Source organism: Engystomops pustulosus, chromosome 11 (assembly GCF_040894005.1).
Source record: "Engystomops pustulosus chromosome 11, aEngPut4.maternal, whole genome shotgun sequence".
NCBI lineage: Eukaryota > Metazoa > Chordata > Amphibia > Anura > Leptodactylidae > Engystomops > Engystomops pustulosus.
The window spans coordinates 85,291,189-85,312,913 of record NC_092421.1 but is presented as its reverse complement, the minus strand read 5'-3'; the positions used below and the strand labels follow the sequence as shown (position 1 = coordinate 85,312,913).

General features: G+C 49.2%; 2 protein-coding genes across 2 annotated transcripts in view; both read left to right on the top strand.

Moving 5' to 3' along the window:
- The window catches only part of LOC140105354 (ATP-binding cassette sub-family C member 2-like), a 48,493-nt gene extending 42,726 nt beyond the window's left edge, over positions 1-5,767 (top strand). The window contains exons 28-32 of the mRNA XM_072129257.1: positions 1,642-1,785; positions 1,921-2,079; positions 3,077-3,243; positions 3,621-3,815; positions 4,405-5,767. Coding sequence (XP_071985358.1) covers positions 1,642-1,785; positions 1,921-2,079; positions 3,077-3,243; positions 3,621-3,815; positions 4,405-4,534 — 795 coding nt within the window. The 3' untranslated portion in view covers positions 4,535-5,767. The remainder of the gene's footprint in view (positions 1-1,641; positions 1,786-1,920; positions 2,080-3,076; positions 3,244-3,620; positions 3,816-4,404) is intronic.
- A 4,465-nt stretch (positions 5,768-10,232) lies between these two features.
- LOC140105498 (ATP-binding cassette sub-family C member 2-like) overlaps positions 10,233-21,725 on the top strand; it is a 44,091-nt gene continuing 32,598 nt past the window's right edge. The window contains exons 1-8 of the mRNA XM_072129443.1: positions 10,233-10,274; positions 13,900-14,073; positions 14,803-14,949; positions 16,464-16,598; positions 16,761-16,871; positions 16,943-16,998; positions 19,470-19,704; positions 19,865-20,034. Of these exons, the coding sequence (XP_071985544.1) occupies positions 10,233-10,274; positions 13,900-14,073; positions 14,803-14,949; positions 16,464-16,598; positions 16,761-16,871; positions 16,943-16,998; positions 19,470-19,704; positions 19,865-20,034 (1,070 nt within the window). The remainder of the gene's footprint in view (positions 10,275-13,899; positions 14,074-14,802; positions 14,950-16,463; positions 16,599-16,760; positions 16,872-16,942; positions 16,999-19,469; positions 19,705-19,864; positions 20,035-21,725) is intronic.

The following is a 21,725-nucleotide window of genomic DNA, read 5'->3' as shown; positions in this document are numbered from 1 at the left end:
CCGTCCTGTCCCTATAGTCGTCCTGTCGCTATAGTCGTCCTGTCGCTATAGTCGTCCTGTCGCTATAGCCGTCCTGTCGCTATAGTCGCTTGTCGCTATAGTCGTCCTGTCGCTATAGCTGTCCTGTCGCTATAGTCGTCCTGTCGCTATAGTCGTCCTGTCGCTATAGTCGTCCTGTCGCTATAGCCGTCCTGTCGCTATAGTCGTCCTGTCGCTATAGTCGTCCTGTCGTTATAGCCGTCCTGTCGCTATAGTCGTCCTGTCGCTATAGTCGTCCTGTCGCTATAGTCGTCCTGTCGCTATAGTCGTCCTGTCGCTCTAGTCGTCCTGTCGCTATAGCCGTCCTGTCGCTATAGTCGTCCTGTCGCTCTAGTCGTCCTGTCGCTATAGCCGTCCTGTCGCTATAGTCGTCCTGTCGCTATAGTCGTCCTGTCGCTATAGCCGTCCTGTCGCTATAGTCGTCCTGTCGCTATAGCCGTCCTGTCGCTATAGCCGTCCTGTCGCTATAGTCGTCCTGTCGCTATAGTCGTCCTGTCGCTCTAGTCGTCCTGTCGCTCTAGTCGTCCTGTCGCTATAGCCGTCCTGTCGCTATAGTCGTCCTGTCGCTATAGCCGTCCTGTCGCTATAGCCGTCCTGTCGCTATAGTCGTCCTGTCGCTATAGTCGTCCTGTCGCTATAGTCGTCCTGTCGCTATAGTCGTCCTGTCGCTATAGCCGTCCTGTCGCTATAGTCGTCCTGTCGCTATAGCCGTCCTGTCGCTATAGCCGTCCTGTCGCTATAGTCGTCCTGTCGCTATAGTCGTCCTGTCGCTATAGTCGTCCTGTCGCTATAGCCTTCCTGTCGCTATAGCCTTCCTGTCGCTATAGTCGTCCTGTCGCTATAGTCGTCCTGTCGCTATAGTCGTCCTGTCGCTATAGCCGTCCTGTCGCTATAGTCGCTTGTCGCTATAGTCGTCCTGTCGCTATAGCCGTCCTGTCGCTATAGTCGTCCTGTCGCTATAGTCGTCCTGTCGCTATAGTCGTCCTGTCGCTATAGTCGTCCTGTCGCTATAGCCGTCCTGTCGCTATAGTCGTCCTGTCGCTCTAGTCGTCCTGTCGCTCTAGTCGTCCTGTCGCTCTAGTCGTCCTGTCGCTCTAGTCGTCCTGTCGCTATAGTCGCTTGTCGCTATAGTCGTCCTGTCGCTATAGTCGTCCTGTCGCTCTAGTCGTCCTGTCGCTTGTCGCTATAGCCGTCCTGTCGCTATAGTCGTCCTGTCGCTCTAGTCGTCCTGTCGCTATAGTCGTCCTGTCGCTATAGTCGTCCTGTCGCTCTAGTCGTCCTGTCGCTATAGCCGTCCTGTCGCTATAGTCGTCCTGTCGCTATAGTCGTCCTGTCGCTATAGTCGTCCTGTCGCTCTAGTCGTCCTGTCGCTCTAGTCGTCCTGTCGCTATAGTCGTCCTGTCGCTATAGTCGTCCTGTCGCTCTAGTCGTCCTGTCGCTATAGTCGCTTGTCGCTATAGCCGTCCTGTCGCTATAGTCGTCCTGTCGCTATAGTCGTCCTGTCGCTATAGTCGTCCTGTCGCTATAGTCGTCCTGTCGCTCTAGTCGTCCTGTCGCTATAGTCGCTTGTCGCTATGTTCACCCATTCATGTTTCTCACCAGGCGGAGTGGGTGACTCAGAAGCGCCCCCCACAGGACTGGCCGGATAGAGGCGTGGTGCAGTTTGTGGATTACAAGGCTCGTTATCGCTCGGAGTTGGACCTTGTTCTACATGGGATTTCCTGCACTGTGGACAGTATGGAGAAGGTCTGTGCCATACATGATGGTAGATGGACAGATAGATCTTATACATCTCTGATCTATCTGAGAATTATTATCCGCACTTCATCTGTAAATATAATCCTATATGGCACCTGATATAATTGCACCTCTGTCCTCCAGGTTGGAATAGTAGGAAGGACGGGGGCCGGGAAATCTTCCCTTACTAATTGTCTATTCCGGATCATTGAGGCGGCCGGAGGGAAGATCGTCATTGATGGTCTGGACATCTCCACCATCGGCCTCCATGACCTGCGCAACAAACTGACTATAATTCCCCAGGTAAATCCAGTGGATCCCCAGACCGGTCACTCATGGCTCACTAAAGGCTCCTCTTCAGAGGCCATAGGAAATAATGTGCTAATTCATTCCTGTATATAAGATTACAGCCATTTGTGATAGGAATTTCACCAATTTCTGGCAAAAATTTCACTAACGAGGTCAAAATACATAATAAAGGTCAGGGACGTAAGATAACTCCTTGTGGAGACTTTGCTATTTCAGGGACTGTAAATGCTATTTAGTGTGACTGTAGCCAGAGAAGCAGGACAGTACTATCTGTGCTCCCATGAATAACAAAAACAGACATGGAGATAGTTTTATTTATTACATTACTTACAGGCAGGGTCAGCTCCAGGTATCAATAGGCCCCTGGGCAGCAGAGCCTCACTGGGCCCCTTTGCAGTGAACTCATGTGGCGGCATTAAAAATTCAGAAACTAAAACAGTCAGACAGAGTTTGCAGGCATGTGGAGACTTATTGATGCTCCACTTGGGGATTCTGGGAAATATGCAAATAAGTTTTCCAGGAAAACAAAGCCTCCTTTTACTTTCTTGTAAGGCAGCTCCTTACCAAAAAACATGCATTAGAGTATGATAAATTTGCCCTCATGTTTGTCAACATTAATCGGTGAGGGACAAGGAGGATATATTGGGGGTCATTTACTAAGGGCCCGATTCGCGTTTTCCCGACGTACCCAAATCCACCGCAGAGAACGCGCCGCTGGATCGCAAAAGAACCAGGTAAGTTAATCTGCCCCATTATTTGTGCCATCATTCACAGCGAGAAACTATCTGGTGGTACTATCTGTGACATCATTATTTATAGAGACACCAGGCAGTAGAGTACTCTCTGTGCCATCATTCACAGGGAGAAACTATCTGGTAGTACTATCTGGTAGTCTTCATAATAAATATTCAGGTTCATGAGGAAATGAAGTTAAAGGGCGATGAAAGATCATTGATACATTGATCAATATTCCTGTAATGTTCTCGTGTAGGACCCGGTGCTGTTCTCTGGGACACTGCGGATGAATCTGGACCCGTTTGATCAGTACACGGACGAGGAGATCTGGAAAGCTCTAGAACTTTCTCACCTGAAGACCTATGTAGCGGAGCTGCAGGAGAAGCTTTTCTATGAGGTCAGCGAGGGAGGAGAGAACCTGAGGTGCGTCCGGGGGCTTCTGCTTACAAGAACTTGGATCTTTCTTTGTCATTTTACAAATTGTGTCATTTTTGGTTTATGATTTCACCAAATTGTACAAATCTCCTCCTTGATCTCTGCTGTTTTGCCTAAATTACTCAACTCCACATTGTGACCCAGACCTTGGCCTCGTGCACATGGACATTCGGGCCGGGGGGATAGTGACGGGTGGGGGTTGGTCATTGCTCCCCTGACCGATGTCCATAGGAAATGAGCCTCAGTGCATAGTGACCGTGCAGAGTGGAGGTCTATGGGGTCCGTCATGTGACCGGATCACGTCCAGAAGATCCGGTAATGTGCACCAGGACTTAGATCTTAAACATCTCTTTCGTCTCGTCTAGTGTCGGGCAGAGGCAGCTGGTGTGTCTGGCTCGGGCGTTACTCCGCAAATCCAAGATCCTGATTCTGGATGAAGCCACGGCCGCCGTGGACCTGGAGACGGATAATTTAATCCAGAGAACCATCCGCAGCGAATTTGCAGATTGCACAGTGTTGACCATCGCACATCGATTACACACCATCATGGACAGTAACCGGTGAGAACGCGGATTATTACCGGTCCTTATCCTTAGTCACTTATTTTGCAGCTTATATTTTTTTGTGCATAGTCAAAACTTACAAACTTTCTATAGAATGTGATAATTTGGGATATTTATATGCACAGGACATAAACTCAAGAAAAACCAAGATGCAGTCGATGACCAAAAAATAAATAACAAATCAAATATACACAATATAAAATAAATATGTTACATTGTGTACTGTGCTCCTGGATGTACAAAGCAGGGCGACAGTAATACTCCCCTACAAACTGCCCTTGTAAATATAGACAATAGTAAACTGTCTCAATGAACAGAAATCAGCCACCCCAAACACATACAATGGCAATAATGGCAAAAAACAAATACAAATGTAGCAGCAGTGTATAGTAGCAATGGCAATAAGCAAAGTGCAAAATATAGTAACAATGTATAACAATGTGTGGTGGCTAAATCTCACGAGCAATGAAAGGCAGAGAGGGGGGAGGCAGTACCCACGCGTTTCGTCACTGATGTGACTTCCTCAGAATTAAGTCCAAAGATTCGGCTGCAGAGACTCTGAATTGCATCTTTCTCCTCTTTGCAGGGTCATGGTGTTGGACTCGGGGAAGATCATAGAATACGGCAGCCCTGAAGTCCTCCTGGAAAGCCAAGGACACTTCGCCTCTATGGCCCAGGACGCCGGGATAGAGAGCACAGACAGCACGTCCTTATGAGACCGGGAGGATGGAGGCTACAGGACTACAGTGCGGACCCTCCGAGCAGTGACTGCTGCAGACTGGAACGTGATCGAAACTCCGGAACCGAGCAATTACGAGGAATTACGGCGACCGGCGATGAATTTTTTGTTAATACAGCGTTGTCTATTACTTCCCCTTCTGGGTTACTTGTCTTGGGGACTTGGAGTTCACGTTCAGAAATTGTTGAAGGTTCCATTAGGGACTTCTCATCCAATCCCTTCCCTTCCTTGGTTGAACTTGATGGACATTTCGTGTCTTTTCTCAATTGTATAAACTATGATACTATGACTTATAGTCAGGGGTGTAACTAGAGGGGGTGCAGAGGGTGCAGCCTGAACCGGGCCCAAGAGACCGAGGTGGCCCATATGGTGCACCAAGAAGGCTGGTCGTATACATATTACATTATCATTGGGGGTCTGGCACACTTTTGCCACTGCTTATAGTCCTAATATAAACTTATGGGGTACATTGTGTTCCATATACTTCCATTATGTGTATAGGATTTTCCTGGGCGCATATACATGACCCCCCAGTCTTTATTCTCCACTTTTCAGCCCATGGTATATAAGATCACACAGTCTGGATGTCGCCTATGGTGGTATTTTCCAATTGCGATGTTTTATGTATACAGCTCCTACGCCGACCCATGTGTCTCCATTGCTACAGACTACAAAACAAACCTTCTTATGTAGTCAGTAAATATGGAGGCAGAATTTGATGGTTCCCTATAAATTGCCGAGTCTCAGGCCAGGTTTTGGTTCAGGTCTGGAACACAGTCTATAATTTTTTACTCCTTCAGTCACTTGCACATACATGTTATATGGTTTCAGGATCAGTATAGGGTCAGTATAAGTTCAGTATAAAGTCAGTATAGGGTCAGTATAGGATCAGTATAGGGTCAGTATAGTAGCAGGAGATAACACATAGTCATGAAGCCACATATAACCCCCGCTCCTTGTCACGGTAAGGCCGTTATACATTATCCGTGGTCTCCTTGCTGTTGCTGCACTACTTCCTTGCATGCTGGGGGTTGTAGTTCTGCAGCAGCTGAAACCTAATATCTACCTCACATAAAACATCCACATTCCCCCTGCAGAAACCTTTCTCCCTATCTATAGTGTCCGGCGTATATGATGATGTGCTGTATACGGCTTGTATTACAATGTGCTGAGTATTTTATGTAAAGATTAAAGACACTTTTTATAAACATTTGTGGATCGTAATCTTTACAACTGATAAACTATAAAGAAAGCGGCTCATTCAGGACGGGAAATGGTGAATGTTCGCACCGGAGACTTCACCACGTTCAAGGTCGAAGGCAAAAAGATTCAATAGGTCAAGGCTCCGTGCACACTATGTTATTTCACGGACGCGTCTTGTCCGTATTTTCTACAGCAGCCTCACCTTTCAATGTTATTCGGTGCATCTTTTTACAGGTCCTTCTCTGTGAGTCACGTCCGCACCAAATTTTTTTAGGGCTTATTCACATGACAGTTATGGGGGCAGTGAGGCGGCTGCACAATTTGCTGCCAGATCACAGCCCCCATTAAAAGGATATTCCTCCCATGTAGACAAGTTTCTTATATGTCCTCAGGATAACAAAATATCTAATTCTCTAATTCACTGTTATTGGCAAAAATGCTGCATTTCCCAGATATAATCCAACCCGTCTCTATCAGTCCTGCTGTACACAATCTCAGTTGCCACTAGACAGGACCCTGTAACTTCAAACTTCTTAGAGTCGGGTGGGTGCCATCTTTCATTTCTGTGTGAGATGGTGCAGATGAGATTTCTGTCTCTAGCCCCGCCCCCTGCACTGAGCTCAGAGACACAGACACTGATCACTTCCTGTCAGCACACGGTAAAGCAGAGAGAGAGGCTGCAAACTACAAGGAGACAAGTGATCCGGGGGAAAGGGGAGGCAGGCACATGTCTGAGATGTAGCAGAGCTCACAGTGTAACAGAGTACAAGTCTGTCAGCCTCCGTGTAATCATCTCCTGCATCTCTGATCTGTCTCCTCTCTTTATATGTGTCAGTGTGTTAGTACAATGTCTGAAGTCAGATGAAAGTGCATATACACCCTGTACCCTGATAATGTAACCACATTGTCAGCCCACAGAACTAGATGGATCATAATGTGTCTACTAAAAGAGGCCCCGCCCACACTCTGGGATTTTCCACTGAGCAGCCAGAAGAGTGATAGCAGCTTAAACAGCATTAAAACAGTAAAGGGTTAAAATGATCTTTATTGGGGTAACATCACTAGGGGATGAAATGTGAGAATTTTCTTTTGTGGAAAAACCCCTTTAAGGTTAATGGCACCTGGTCGCTGCACCGTGACTGAGGCGGGCGCCACAAGATTTAGGCCACTCATCTTTCTATGGAGAGGTGAGGGGTGAGGAGTGCCCCCCCCCCCCCCCCTCCTCCGCGTGCTACATGCAGGTGCCAAAGCAGAAATCACTCGGGCAAATTCACATGTGGCGTTTTTGCCACATTTTTAAACGCATTCGAAATGCAACTAGGAGCGGGTTTGGCCAAAAACGCCCAGGGCGGTATCTGTCCACAGCCACCTGAATGTGGTCCTACTCCTGTCCGTATTTGCCTTCCCAGAGAAGTCTATGGAGCTGTGAAAAATACTGATGCCACACAGGTGTCATCCGAATACCGTCCGTTTTTGCGGATCGTTTCTAGGGAGCACAAAATCAAGTGACTGGAACAAGCCAATGACCTCAATTGCCTTTCTTCCGTATTTTATACGGACAGTTATTACGCTGGACATACGGGTGACACAACGACAATGGGGCTCATTTACTAAGGGTCCGAACGCTGCACTTTTGTCGGGTTTTGTCGGGTGTCCAATGATCCATTAGCATATTCAAGCTGTCCGGCTTATTCATAGCCACACCTGCGGCGCTTGACTGACAGCCTGTATAATGACGTGACACTCCTGGTGCTGTTGCCCCTGCAGCCTGAGTGTGTATGAGATACTCCTATACATACGACTGACAGCCTGTATAATGATGTGATGTATAATGGTGCAATGGATCCTCCATGTGCTTCCTGGTGCTGGCGCCCCCTGCAGCCTGTGTGTGTATGAGATACTCCTATACACATGACTGACAGCCTGTATAATCATGTGCTTCCTGGTGCTGGCGCCCCCTGCAGCCTGTGTGTATGAGATACTCCTATACACACGACTGACAGCCTGTATAATGATGTGAGGTATAATGGTGTAATGGATCCTCCATGTGCTTCCTGGTGCTGTTGCCCCTGCAGCCTGAGTGTGTATGAGATACTCCTATACACACGACTGACAGCCTGTATAATGATGTGAGGTATAATGGTGTAATGGATCCTCCATGTGCTTCCTGGTGCTGGCGCCCCCTGCAGCCTGTGTGTATGAGATACTCCTATACACATGACTGACAGCCAGTATAATGACGTGACACTCCTGGTGCTGGCGCCCCCTGCAGCCTGTGTGTATGAGATACTCCTATACACACGACTGATAGCCTGTATAATGATGAGGTGTATAGGTGTAATGGCTCCTCCATGTGCTTCTTGGTGCTGGCGCCACCTGTAGCCTGTGTGTGTATGAGATACTCCTATACACACGACTGACAGCCTGTATAATGATGTGAGGTATAATGGTGTAATGGCTCCTCCATGTGCTTCTTGGTGCTGGCGCCCCCTGTAGCCTCTGTGTGTATGAGATACTCCTATACACATGACTGATAGCCTGTATAATGATGTCATGTATAATGGTGTGACAGTCCTGGTGCTGGCACCCCCTGCAGCCTGTGTGTGTATGAGATACTCCTATACACATGACTGACAGCCTGTATAATGATGCGACACTCCTGGTGCTGGCGCCCCCTGTAGCCTGTGTGTATGAGATACTCCTATATACATCACTGACAGCCTGTATAATGATGTGATGTATAATGGTGTGACACTCCTGGTGCTGGCGCCCCCTGCAGCCTGTGTGTGTATGAGAAACTCCTATACACATGACTGACAGCCTGTATAATGATGCGACACTCCTGGTGCTGGCGCCCCCTGTAGCCTGTGTGTATGAGATACTCCTATAGACATCACTGACAGCCTGTATAATGATGTGATGTGAAATGGTGTGACACTCCTGGTGCGGGCACCCCCTGCAGCCTGTGTGTGTATGAGATACTCCTGTACACATGACTGACAGCCTGTATAATGATGTGATGTGAAATGGTGTGACACTCCTGGTGCTGGCACCCCCTGCAGCCTGTGTGTGTATGAGATACTCCCATACACACGACTGACAGCCTGTATAATGATGTGATGTATAATGGTGTGACACTCCTGGTGCTGGCACCCCCTGCAGCCTGTGTGTGTATGAGATACTCCTATACACACGACTGACAGCCTGTATAATGATGTGATGTATAATGGTGTAATGTCTCCTCCATGTGCTTCCTGGTGCGGGCACCCCCTGCAGCCTGTGTGTGTATGAGATACTCCTGTACACATGACGGACAGCCTGTATAATGATGTGATGTATAATGGTGTAATGGCTCCTCCATGTGCTTCCTGGTGCGGGCACCCCCTGCAGCCTGTGTGTATGAGATACTCCTGTACACATGACTGACAGCCTGTATAATGATGTAATGTATAATGGTGTGACACTCCTGGTGCGGGCACCCCCTGCAGCCTGTGTGTGTATGAGATACTCCTGTACACATGACTGACAGCCTGTATAATGATGTGATGTATAATGGTGTGACACTCCTGGTGCGGGCACCCCCTGCAGCCTGTGTGTGTATGAGATACTCCTGTACACATGACTGACAGCCTGTGGTATTTTGTATATTAAATGTGGTATTTGTGGTATGAGCGCCATAAAAACAGAACTCTGAAAATGTCATAGTAACAGGACTTGTAATGCCGGACACGGCTCATTGCTTCAGGATTCCGACATTGATGTTAAAAGTCAAATCCACTTGAGTTTCTGTTCCCTCTGGTGTTCCCAGAATTCCCCTTTCATATTCGTTTCTTGGATCAGAATGGATCTTTGATCCTGCCATATTGACTACAGGTGGCTTAAGGACACCCGACTTACAGACGCCCCCTAGTTACAGACAGACCCCTCTGCCCCCTGTGACCTCTGGTGACCTCTCTGGATGTTACTATAGTCCCAGGCTGCAGTGATCAGCTGTAAGGTGTCTGTAATGAAGCTTTATTGATAATCCTTGGCCCCATTGCAGCAAAAAATTTTGAAACTCCGATTGTTACTGGGGCAAAAACAATTTTTGTCTGGATCTACAATTATAAAATATACAGTTTCGACTTACTTACAAATTCGACTTAAGAACAAACCTATGGACCCTATTTTATACGTACCCCAGGGACTGCCTGTATAGAACACAGAGGACAATTACTTCTGTATTATGAAACCTTTAAGGACAAACTCCAGAGTTATATATCGGGTTATTATTTAACCCAACTGTAGTCCTATATGTCTGTCCTGGGCCGGGGCGTCCGTGTAGCCATATAGAGGGAGCAGTGGGGACTCTTAACCTGCTGAATCACTGGGTGACAACTGGCGTACACCATGTGGAGTATATAGAGTGTTACTATTCCCGAGGCTCAGTATTGTCCTGGGGCATCAGGGGCAGCTCTCCCCAACCTCCAGACATGTCCAAGGCTTTGGATGACTTCTGCGGCTCTGCCTTCTGGGTAGGTTTACTTCCAGTTTGTACTATGGGCACTGGAGGGACATTCAGTAGGACAGTAATGTGCGCTCTGCCCCCCTCAGTAATGCGCTCTCTGCCCCCCCCCCCCGCAGTAATGTGCGCTCTGCCCCCCTGTAATGCGAGCTCTGCCCCCCACAGTAATGCCCTCTGCCCCCCCCAGTAATGTGCGCTCTGCCCCCCAGTAATGTGCGCTCTGCCCCCCACAGTAATGTGCCCTCTCCCCCCCCGCAGTAATGCGAGCTGTGCCCCCCACAGTAATGCCCTCTGCCCCCCCAGTAATGTGCGCTCTGCCCCCCGCAGTAATGTGCACTCTTCCCCCCCCCGCAGTAATGTGCCCTCTGCCCCCCTGTAATGCGAGCTCTGCCCCCCACAGTAATGCGCTCTGCCCCCCCGCAGTAATGCGCGCTCTGTCCCCCTGTAATGCGAGCTCTGCCCCCCCAGTAATGTGCGCTCTGCCCCCCGCAGTAATGTGCTCTCTGCCCCCCAGTAATGTGCGCTCTGCCCCCCGCAGTAATGTGCCCTCTCCCCCCCCCCCGCAGTAATGTGCCCTCTGCCCCCCTGTAATGCGAGCTCTGCCCCCCACAGTTATGCGCTCTGCCTCCCCCGCAGTAATGCCCCCCTGTAATGCGAGCTCTGCCCCCCACAGTAATGCCCTCTGCCCCCCCAGTAATGTGCACTCTGCCCCCCTGTAATGCAATCTCTGCCCCCCGCAGTAATGTGCACTCTTCCCCCCCCCCGCAGTAATGTGCCCTCTGCCCCCCTGTAATGCGAGCTCTGCCCCCCACAGTAATGCACTCTGCCCCCCTGCAGTAATGCGCGCTCTGCCCCCTGTATTGCGAGCTCTGCCCCCCCAGTAATGTGCGCTCTGCCCCCCTGTAATGCAAGCTGTGCCCCCCACAGTAATGCGCTCTGCCCCCCCGCAGTAATGCGAGCTCTGCCCCCCACAGTAATGCCCTCTGCCCCCCCAGTAATGTGTGCTCTGCCCCCCGCAGTAATGTGCACTCTGCCCCCCGCAGTAATGTGCTCTCTGCCCCCCCAGTAATGTGCACTCTGCCCCCCTAAGTAATGTGCTCTCTGCCCCCCAGTAATGTGCGCTCTGCCCCCCGCAGTAATGTGCCCTCTCCCCCCCCCGCAGTAATGTGCCCTCTGCCCACTGTAATGCAAGCTCTGCCTCCCACAGTTATGCGCTCTGCCCCCCCCCCGCAGTAATGCGCGTTCTGCCCCCCTGTAATGTGCTCTCTGCCCCCCAGTAATGTGCGCTCTGCCCCCCGCAGTAATGTGCCCTCTCCCCCCCCCGCAGTAATGTGCCCTCTGCCCCCCTGTAATGCAAGCTCTGCCTCCCACAGTTATGCGCTCTGCCCCCCCCCGCAGTAATGCGCGTTCTGCCCCCCTGTAATGCGAGCTCTGCCCCCCACAGTAATGCCCTCTGCCCCCCCAGTAATGTGCGCTCTGCCCCCTGTAATGCAAGCTCTGCCCCCCCAGTAATGTGTGCTCTGCCCCCCTGTAATGCAAGCTCTGCCCCCCACAGTAATGTGCGCTCTGCCCCCCCCCCACAGTAATGTGCGCTCTGCCCCCCCCCGCAGTAATGTGCGCTCTGCCCCCCTGTAATGCGAGCTCTGCCCCCCACAGTAATGCCCTCTGCTCCCTCAGTAATGTGCGCTCTGCCCCCCGCAGTAATGTGCACTCTGCCCCCCGCAGTAATGTGCTCTCTGCCCCCCAGTAATGTGCACTCTGCCCCCCGCAGTAATGTGCTCTCTGCCCCCCAGTAATGTGCGCTCTGCCCCCCACAGTAATGCGCTCTGCCCCCCCGCAGTAATGCGCGCTCTGCCCCCCTGTAATGCGAGCTCTGCCCCCCACAGTAATGCCCTCTGCCCCCCAGTAATGTGCGCTCTGCCCCCCACAGTAATGCGCTCGCCCCCCCTGCAGTAATGTGCGCTCTTCCCCCCTGTAATGCGAGCTCTGCCCCCCACAGTAATGCCCTCTTCCCCACCCAGTAATGTGTGCTCTGCCCCCCGCAGTAATGTGCACTCTGCCCCCCGCAGTAATGTGCTCTCTGCCCCCCAGTAATGTGCACTCTGCCCCCCGCAGTAATGTGCTCTCTGCCCCCCAGTGATGTGCACTCTGCCCCCCACAGTAATGCCCTCTCCCCCCCCCAGTAATGTGTGCTCTGCCCCCCAGTAATGTGCTCTCTGCCCCCCAGTAATGTGCTCTCTGCCCCCCAGTAATGTGCCCTCTGCCCCCCCCAGTAATGTGCGCTCTGCCCCCGCAGTAATGTGTACTCTGTCCCCCAGTAATGTGCGCTCTGCCCCCCGCAGTAATGTGCACTCTGTCCCCCAGTAATGTGCGCTCTGCCCCCCGCAGTAATGTACGCTCTGCCCCCCACAGTAATGCGTGCTCTGCCTCCCTCCAGTAATGCGCGCTCTGCCCCCCGCAGTAATGTGCGCTCTTCCCCCCGCAGTAATGTGCGCTCTGCCCCCCCAGTAATGTGTGCTCTGCCCCCCAGTAATGTGCTCTCTGCCCCCCCCAGTAATGTGTGCTCTGCCCCCCAGTAATGTGCTCTCTGCCCCCCAGTAATGTGCTCTCTGCCCCCCAGTAATGCACCCTCTGCCCCCCCAGTAATGTGCTCTCTGCCCCCCCCAGTAATGTGCCCTCTGCCCCCCAGTAATGTGTGCTCTGCCCCCCCGCAGTAATGTGCACTCTGCCCCCCCAGTAATGTGCGCTTTCCCCCCCGCAGTAATGTGCACTCTGTCCCCCATTAATGTGCGCTCTGCCCCCCGCAGTAATGTGCACTCTGTCCCCCAGTAATGTGCGCTCTGCCCCCCGCAGTAATGTGCACTCTGTCCCCCAGTAATGTGCACTCTGTCCCCCAGTAATGTGCGCTCTGCCCCCCGCAGTAATGTGCACTCTGTCCCCCAGTAATGTGCGCTCTGCCCCCCGCAGTAATGTACGCTCTGCCCCCCACAGTAATGCGTGCTCTGCCTCCCCCCAGTAATGTGCTCTCTGCCCCCCCCAGTAATGTGCTCTCTGCCCCCCCCCAGTAATGTGCCCTCTGCCCCCCAGTAATGTGTGCTCTGCCCCCCCCCCGCAGTAATGTGCACTCTGCCCCCCCAGTAATGTGCGCTTTCCCCCCCGCAGTCATGTGCACTCTGTCCCCCATTAATGTGCGCTCTGCCCCCCGCAGTAATGTGCACTCTGTCCCCCAGTAATGTGCGCTCTGCCCCCCGCAGTAATGTGCACTCTGTCCCCCAGTAATGTGCGCTCTGCCCCCCGCAGTAATGTACGCTCTGCCCCCCACAGTAATGCGTGCTCTGCCTCCCCCCAGTAATGCGCGCTCTGCCTCCCCCCAGTAATGCGCGCTCTGCTCCCCATTTTTGCTAATTTATTAAACAAGAGAAATCTAGAGGGATCTGAATACTTTCCTTGGGTCTGGTCCCTGTAGGTATCTGTAAAGGCCTGAGGTCTATTTTGGGTTCCCTTTTATCTTGTCTTGAGTCGGTATCTATTTAGTTTTGTGTATTTCCATAGTTTTTTATGCATTTACATTTTAACATTTCGTTCTTTCTTAAACCACAAATCCTGGAGTTCTGATTGTCTTGTTCTTCTTCCAGAACTCTTCTCTGCTGGAAAGGCCTGATCCGGATTTGCCGATCTGCTTTGAACAGACGGTTCTGGTTTGGATCCCTCTCATCTTCTTATGGATCTGTGCCCCTTGGCAGCTGCTCCACTTCTGTGAATCCGAAAAAGTACAATCCCCTATTACTAAACTTTACCTATCCAAGCAGGTGAGTCTCGTTCCCCCGTATTCACGATGATTGTGATCATACAGTTGGGGTCCCATACAAGTCCCCTAAAGTGGCCATAGCAGGGAGCGCCGCTGCACATATGGGGCCACTGATATTCCATAGGGTTTATCTGGGATTGTATCTAATCTCAATTTAAAGGAACAGTAACAAACTGCAATACTAGATACAACCATAGGGCAAAGGTGGCGCTGTTTCTGAGGCAAGCAATCATTGGGGGTCATTTACTAAGGGCCCGAATCGCTATTTTTCGTCGGGTCTCCTGAATATTACTGATTTGCGCAGTTTTTCCCTGAATTGTCCCAGGTTTTTGGCGCACGCGATCGGCATGCACGCAACGAAAATTGGGGGCGTGGCCATCGGAAAACCCGACGGATTGGGAAAAACCGCCGCATTTTTTAAAAAAAATGTGCTGCTGGACACGCGCTTACCTGCACCTGGGGTAGGACGGTGAACTCCAGTGAACTCCGGCGGACCTCGGCGCAGCAGCGACACCTGGTGGACATGGGGGGAACTACCTTAGTGAATCGCTGGAAGACCCGAATCCTCGACGGAGAATGCGCACCTGGATTGCGACTGGACCGGGTAAGTAAATCTGCCCCATTGTCTGTCCTAACCAAGGTTTTTCACCTTAAAATTTGCCCAAATTTACCCAACAAATCACTGAGGGAGTGAAGTGTGAACCTTAGATGAATGTTTTATCTTTTTCAGGTTCTGACTTTATTACTTTTATTCACATCCGTTGCTGGAATAGGCGTCACAATCGCAGAGCACGTGGAGGGACAATCAAACACAAGTTCTGGCACAATCCTTCCTACTGTGCTCTATGTTAACCCTTCACTTCATTCTGCTACATGGGTAAGGACTAGGGTTTTCTTTTTTTGACTGTGTGTATTTTAAAGGGCATCTCCCACCAGGATGAAGGACTGTATGCAAATGAGCCCGAGGGGCTCCAGTCTCCATTAACACCAATGCAGCCGGGAGCCCCTCAGGCTCATTTGCATACAGTCCTGTATGGAGATGCCCTTTAAGAACCCCTCAGTTTTTCTCTGTCTGTTAGATTTAGCTGCTATTCTGAAACACCAAGTACAAATGTATTCAAACTATTTAAAGGAATCAGTCAGCGGCCCTGGGGTTCTGTGTAATAGTACATTTCTGTGTGTAGCAGCAGGGCTGTGGATTATGGATTTATATTTTAAGATTGGAGCTTCTCCAAGTTCAATGAATGGGGTATCCTCACCCTGCTGCGCTTTCCACAGCCCTTCCCTACTGCTCTAAGTTACTGCTGTAATATTAGCTATCTAGAAGCCTGCTGGGGGGAGCAGTGCATCAGTGCACAGCAGTGTGAGCGCTTCCCTCTTTGAAATATGGATTTAAATTCAAGGATTGTGGCTCTTCACAATGCAAAGTCCAGCTGCCACTAGCAACATACACAAAGGTGTCCAGGGACATTACCTGAAAATATCTTCAGTGCAATGGGATGTATCTGTAACTGGGCGCATTTACACCGCTGTTACTCATCCTCCTCTCTGCTGTGTTCAGGGGCAGATTATTGCACAGAGCTAAGAGCACAGCAGTGTTATTACCAGCTTCTAATGAAGTTAAATATCCTTGATTATAAAATCCTTTTCTGTCCTGCTTAAAGGAAATCTACCATTTGATTTGATGCATTATGAAGCAAACATACCTTGAGAATCCTGTAGCTACATTGATGCAGAAACATATCTTGTTTAATCACTGAACCGAGTGGTTTTGATGAGAAAACAATTATAAAAGTATGATAATGAGGCTCTGTCGCTCCTGTGGCTGCCCCGGTGCTCTTCTCTCACCCTAATTATGGACTGCTCCAGCCTTGTCCTGTCCAGTATAAGCCTAGAATACGTCACCACTGTGTTGTCCCTGACAGACAGAAGTAATCAACCACTGCACCATCCCCCAGCTGCTATGTATGAGTAATCCAGCTCAGATTGAGTAGTCCTATCTGGGCAGTTTAGGAAGCTCGGTGTAATGTGTTTATGACAGCCAGTATGTACCCAGCTTTCCCAAGCTCCTGAATTTTATAATAGTTTCTTGAGCAAAACCACTCGGATCACGGACAACACAGTGATGACATATTCTCGGCTTATGCTGGGCAGGACAAGGCTGGAGCATAATTAGGGTAAGAGGAGAAGCCCTGGAGCAGCCACAGGAGCGACAGAGCCTCATTATCATCATTTTATCATTGTTTTCTCAGCAAAACCACTCGGATCAGGGATAAAACAAGATATGTTTCTGCATCAGTGTAGCCACAGCATTCTCAAGGTATGTTTGGTTCACAATACATAAAAACAAATGGTAGATTTTCTTTAATTAAAAATTTGTTGCCCACTTAGATCCTGGTGTTAATAATCCATCACAGCCGCAGATACTGTGCACGGAAAGACACCGGAGCGCTCTTCATCTTCTGGACGCTTCTAGTTGTTTGTGGGATTTTTCCATTCCAGTCTCTAATCCGGATTGCACTGAATGTAAGTAATGGAGGAGCTTGGTGTTTACTGGTCCCAGACTTTGTAGTAGAAGATCCTCCTAGTCCCGATCTCCCCTTCCCTGTGTCCTGCACATGATGGAGGCGACATTATGGTCCTTGTGCTGGGACCACAACAGGTTCATTTCCTGATCTTTATTTGCAGGGAGACATCCCGGACCTCCCGCGCTTCTGCTTGTTCTTCATCTCTTTCAGTCTTCAGGTTATTATTCTCATCATCTCTTCCATCTCCGAGACCAGTGATCTCTCAAAGGAGGTAAGAGAAATGACAAATTATAGGGAATGGAGATCGGCCCCAATAACAGATACAATTTATATCCATTCTAGAATCCGGAGCTAACGGCATCTTTCCTAAGCCGAGTCACCTTCAGCTGGTACGACAGGTAAGTGTCCCTAGATTTCTATGTGTGAAAGGAGATTCAGAGGAAGTTTTCACGGATATGGAAAAGCCCAGGGGGCCTGATTCCTGGGGGACTGGAGGGCAGCAGAACATCCCATGTAACCCCCTGTAAGGGCACTTTAATAAATAACCCATAACACAAATATCAGTAAACTTTAACTGTATAAGTAACTTCCAAAATACGACAGACACTTATGCTGGGCGGAAAATTAGACCACAGCTTTATTTATTATTATTATTATTATTATCCCATACTATCCAAAAATCAGACACTTAGTATAGAATCACAAATTTTTGAAGCTCCCAGCTGCCAAGTCGGCCAACCGAGCAATCTTCATCTCCAATCTTCCACCATTCCGCCTGCTGTGACTTGAAATTAACTATAAAATACAAAGGTAAAACATTACAAAAAAAACAAAATCCCAATGACATAGGGAGGGAGCCGAGGGAGGGATAGCTTGAGTGTTGCCTCACAGAGGGAGATAACATTGAGTTATCAGCCATATAAGCCCCAGGGTCCTGTAGGAGGATCCTAAAGGCACAGATCACCAACCCTATTAAAGTGCAATAGTAGCCAAGCTATTAACCCTTTTGCATCTAATAACATCAGCCCCCAGTCTAGGGGTACCTTACTTAAACAGTCAGGTGGACCCCACATCCTAATGATTGGCCTCCTTAGACCAGAGGAGAACATAGGAAGTGAAGTCTCTTGTAAAGTGACGTCCTATGGAGCTCCAGGCCAGAAACAATCCAGGAATATAAATTTGTGCCCCCCCCCCTCACATCATATTCCTAAAACTACCAAATGATCCAGTTACCATGAGATCCCACTAAGTGGCTCGGTGTAGGGCAGATTACTGCCAATCCAGACATTCCCTAATAATTTGTCATTTTAGAGGGAATGATGGCACCCGTGTCTTCTGCTGCACCCGGCTTCTTGTTTCCATGAACCATTATAAGTGCTGGGAAGTAAAGAGAAGAAATTGGGGCGACTATAGGCAAGGGCACGAAAGCTCATTTACATAAGGATCAAAATCTAAATATATATAAAAATACTAAAATAAAACAGGAAAAGTTTGTCTGGAAAGCTGAGAAATGTGTTACATGCAGTTACAGCAGAGGGAGGACACGTCCCAGCGCTACAATCCCGGAATATAAATCTGTTTTCCCAGTCTAAACCCCATACAGAACACTTACACAGATCTCCGGGGATGTACCTGCATTTATACTCATGCGTGTACTCAATAATAATAATTCCTTTATTTATATAGCGCACACAGATTACGCAGCGATGCACAGAGATTTTGCCAAATTTGTCCCTGTCCCCTATGGGGCTCACAATCTAATCTACCTACCAGTATGTTTGGGAGTGTGGGAGGAAACCGGAGGACCCAGAGGAAACCCACGTAAACTAGGAGAGAATATACAAACACTTTGCAGATGTTGACCTGGGTGGGACTTGAACCCAGGACCCCAGTGCTAAAAGGCTGTAGTGTCAACCACAGAGCCAGCATGCTGCAAGGTAGTAGTGATAACCAATGAGCCACCGTGCTGCAAGGCTGTAGTGCCAACCACTGAGCCACCGTGCTGCAAGGCTGTAGTGCTAACCACTGAGCCACCGTGCTGCAAGGCTGTAGTGCCAACCACTGAGCCAACGTGCTGCAAGACTGTAGTTCTAACCACTCAACATGCCAAATCCTATTTTGAGTAAATTGAAGAAGCAAAAGGTTTTGGAGTATGTGCGGGTGCGCTACCAACCAGATTTAGGAGGTGAGAGGTATACAATAATCAAATGGTATACAATAATTGGAAAAAGGATCGGATAAGATAAATTATGTGTATTTTTAATAGATACAGCAGTAAAAGAAATCCAATGGTTACGCGTTTCGGGAGACACTCCCTCCCGAAACGCGTAACCATTGGATTTCTTTTACTGCTGTATCTATTAAAAATACACATAATTTATCTTATCCGATCCTTTTTCCAATTATTGTATACCATTTGATTATTGTATACCTCTCACCTCCTAAATCTGGTTGGTAGCGCACCCGCACATACTCCAAAACCTTTTGCTTCTTCAATTTACACACTATTACGGTTTCCGTTGGATACCGGTCATTGGAGTAAGTGGGAGCTGCTCAAGATACCATTATTTGGAGACCCGATCAAGGAGTGGATACCCTATTTCCCTCCTTCCTTACTGCACTTTTACAAGTGCTCAACAGGTGAGCACACTCTTTACTTACCTTTTTTCACTTCCCCGACGATATCATGCGAGGTGCCGTCCTCCTTGTTGTCCTTTTGTTCTCCTACTTTTGTTTTAAATCCTATTTTGAGGCGACATTGGGGGAATAATTGGGAGATCCCCGGCTTCATTCAATAGTCCGAAGCTCTAGACAGAATATGGGGTTCACCTGACTTTTCTCTAACGTGTACGGCGGTTCTCTCCTGCAGCATGGTCATTAGAGGATATAAGAGGCCTCTGGTCATGGAAGATCTCTGGGAACTGAACAAGGAGGATCAGACCAAAATCATCTATGAAAAATTTGAGAAAACGATGAAGGAAGAAGTGGCCAAAGCGAGGAAAGTGCTGGAGAAACGCAGAGACAAGAGGAGACAGAAGCAGAAGGACGGAGCCATCGAGATGAATGGACTGAGCAAAGCCCAGAGCCAGGACGTACTGGTGGAGGTAAGTACCTCCATGTCCCATGTACTGGATCTACCTGCTGCTTCTCTAGTGACTTGGTGCCCATTGAGTTCTACCCCTCGACCCCACATGGACCTTCTGTCGGTGCCCTATGACCTTCATCACCGGCTCATTATGTGACTTCTCCTCTGTCTCTATCCAGGAAGATAAGAGAAAGAAGAAGAAAGAAGCGATATCAGGAACGTCTAAAGATTACCCCAAGTCTTGGCTGTTCAAGACCCTGATCAGGACCTTCTCCAATATCCTCCTCCAATCCGCTTTCTTTAAGCTCATCCACGACCTCCTGGTGTTCGTCAGCCCCCAGATCCTCAAGTGAGATTATTCCTCCTCTTCCTTTATTCTGGTCAATAAATTCCTGCAGTGTCCATCCAGGGAAGGGTTAATCCCCTATTGCTGTAAATCCGGAGAATCTTTCCACCCAATAAATCACCAGATCTACAATACCAATAATTTGTAATATCTCTATCAATAATAACAAGGCATCCAGGCCGCTCCTGGACATATACAATGTCCCGTATATTCATCACAGAGAGCTCCTTAGGGTCACTTACAGAAGAGAATCACTGGATTTTTGCTCTATATTTAAAGGGAACCTGTCACCAGGGACCTCATTTTCAGCAAGGACAGGTTACAGCAGCCCGTCACACAGTGCACATCTGCCTCTCTGCCTTCTCTAAGCATTTGCATTACAATATACACTCACCGGCCACTTTATTAGGTACACCTGTCCAACTGCTCGTTAACACTTAATTTCTAATCAGCCAATCACATGGCGGCAACTCAGTGCATTTAGGCATGTAGACATGGTCAAGACAATCTCCTGCAGTTCTCCCGAGCATCAGTATGGGGAAGAAAGGTGATTTGTGGCCTGTGAACGTGGCATGGTTGTTGGTGCCAGAAGGGCTGGTCTGAGTATTTCAGAAACTGCTGATCTACTGGGATTTTCACGCACAACCATCTCTAGGGTTTACAGAGAATGGTCCGAAAAAGAAAAAACATCCAGTGCGCGGCAGTTCTGTGGGCGGAAATGCCTTGTTGATGCCAGAGGTCAGAGGAGAATGGGCAGACTGGTTCGAGCTGATAGAAAGACAACAGTGACTCAAATCGCCAGCCGGTACAACCAAGGTAGGCAGAAGAGCATCTCTGAACGCACAGTACGTCGAACTATGAGGCAGATGGGCTACAGCAGCAGAAGACCACACCAGGTGCCACTCCTTTCAGCTAAGAACAGGAAACTGAGGCTACAATTTGCACAAGCTCATCGAAATTGGACAGTAGAAGATTGGAAAAACGTTGTCTGGTCTGATGAGTCTCGATTTCTGCTGCGACATTCGGATGGTAGGGTCAGAATTTGGTACAACAACATGAAAGCATGGATCCATCCTGCCTTGTATCAGCGGCTCAGGCTGGTGGTGGTGGTGTCATGGATCCATCCTGCCTTGTATCAACGGGTCAGGCTGGTGGTGGTGGTGTCATGGATCCATCCTGCCTTGTATCAGCGGGTCAGGCTGGTGGTGGTGTCATGGATCCATCCTGCCTTGTATCAGCGGGTCAGGCTGGTGGTGGTGGTGTCATGGATCCATCCTGCCTTGTATCAGCGGGTCAGGCTGGTGGTGGTGGTGTCATGGTGTCTTTGGGCCCCTTGGTACAACGCCACAGCCTACCTGAGTATTGTTGCTGCCCATGTCCATCCCTTTATGAGCACAATGTACCCTGTAACATCTGATGGCTACTTTCAGCAGGATAATGCGCCATGTCATAAAGCTGGAAGCATCTCAGACTGGTTTCTTGAACATGACAATGAGGTCACTGGACACAAATGGCTCCACAGTCACCAGATCTCAATCCAATAGAGCATCTTTGGGATGTGGTGGAACGGGAGATTCGCATCATGGATGTGCAGCCGACAAATCTGCGGCAACTGTGTGATGCCATCATGTCACTATGGAGCAAAATCTCTGAGGAGCTTCCAGCACCTTGTTGTATCTATGCCACGAAGAATT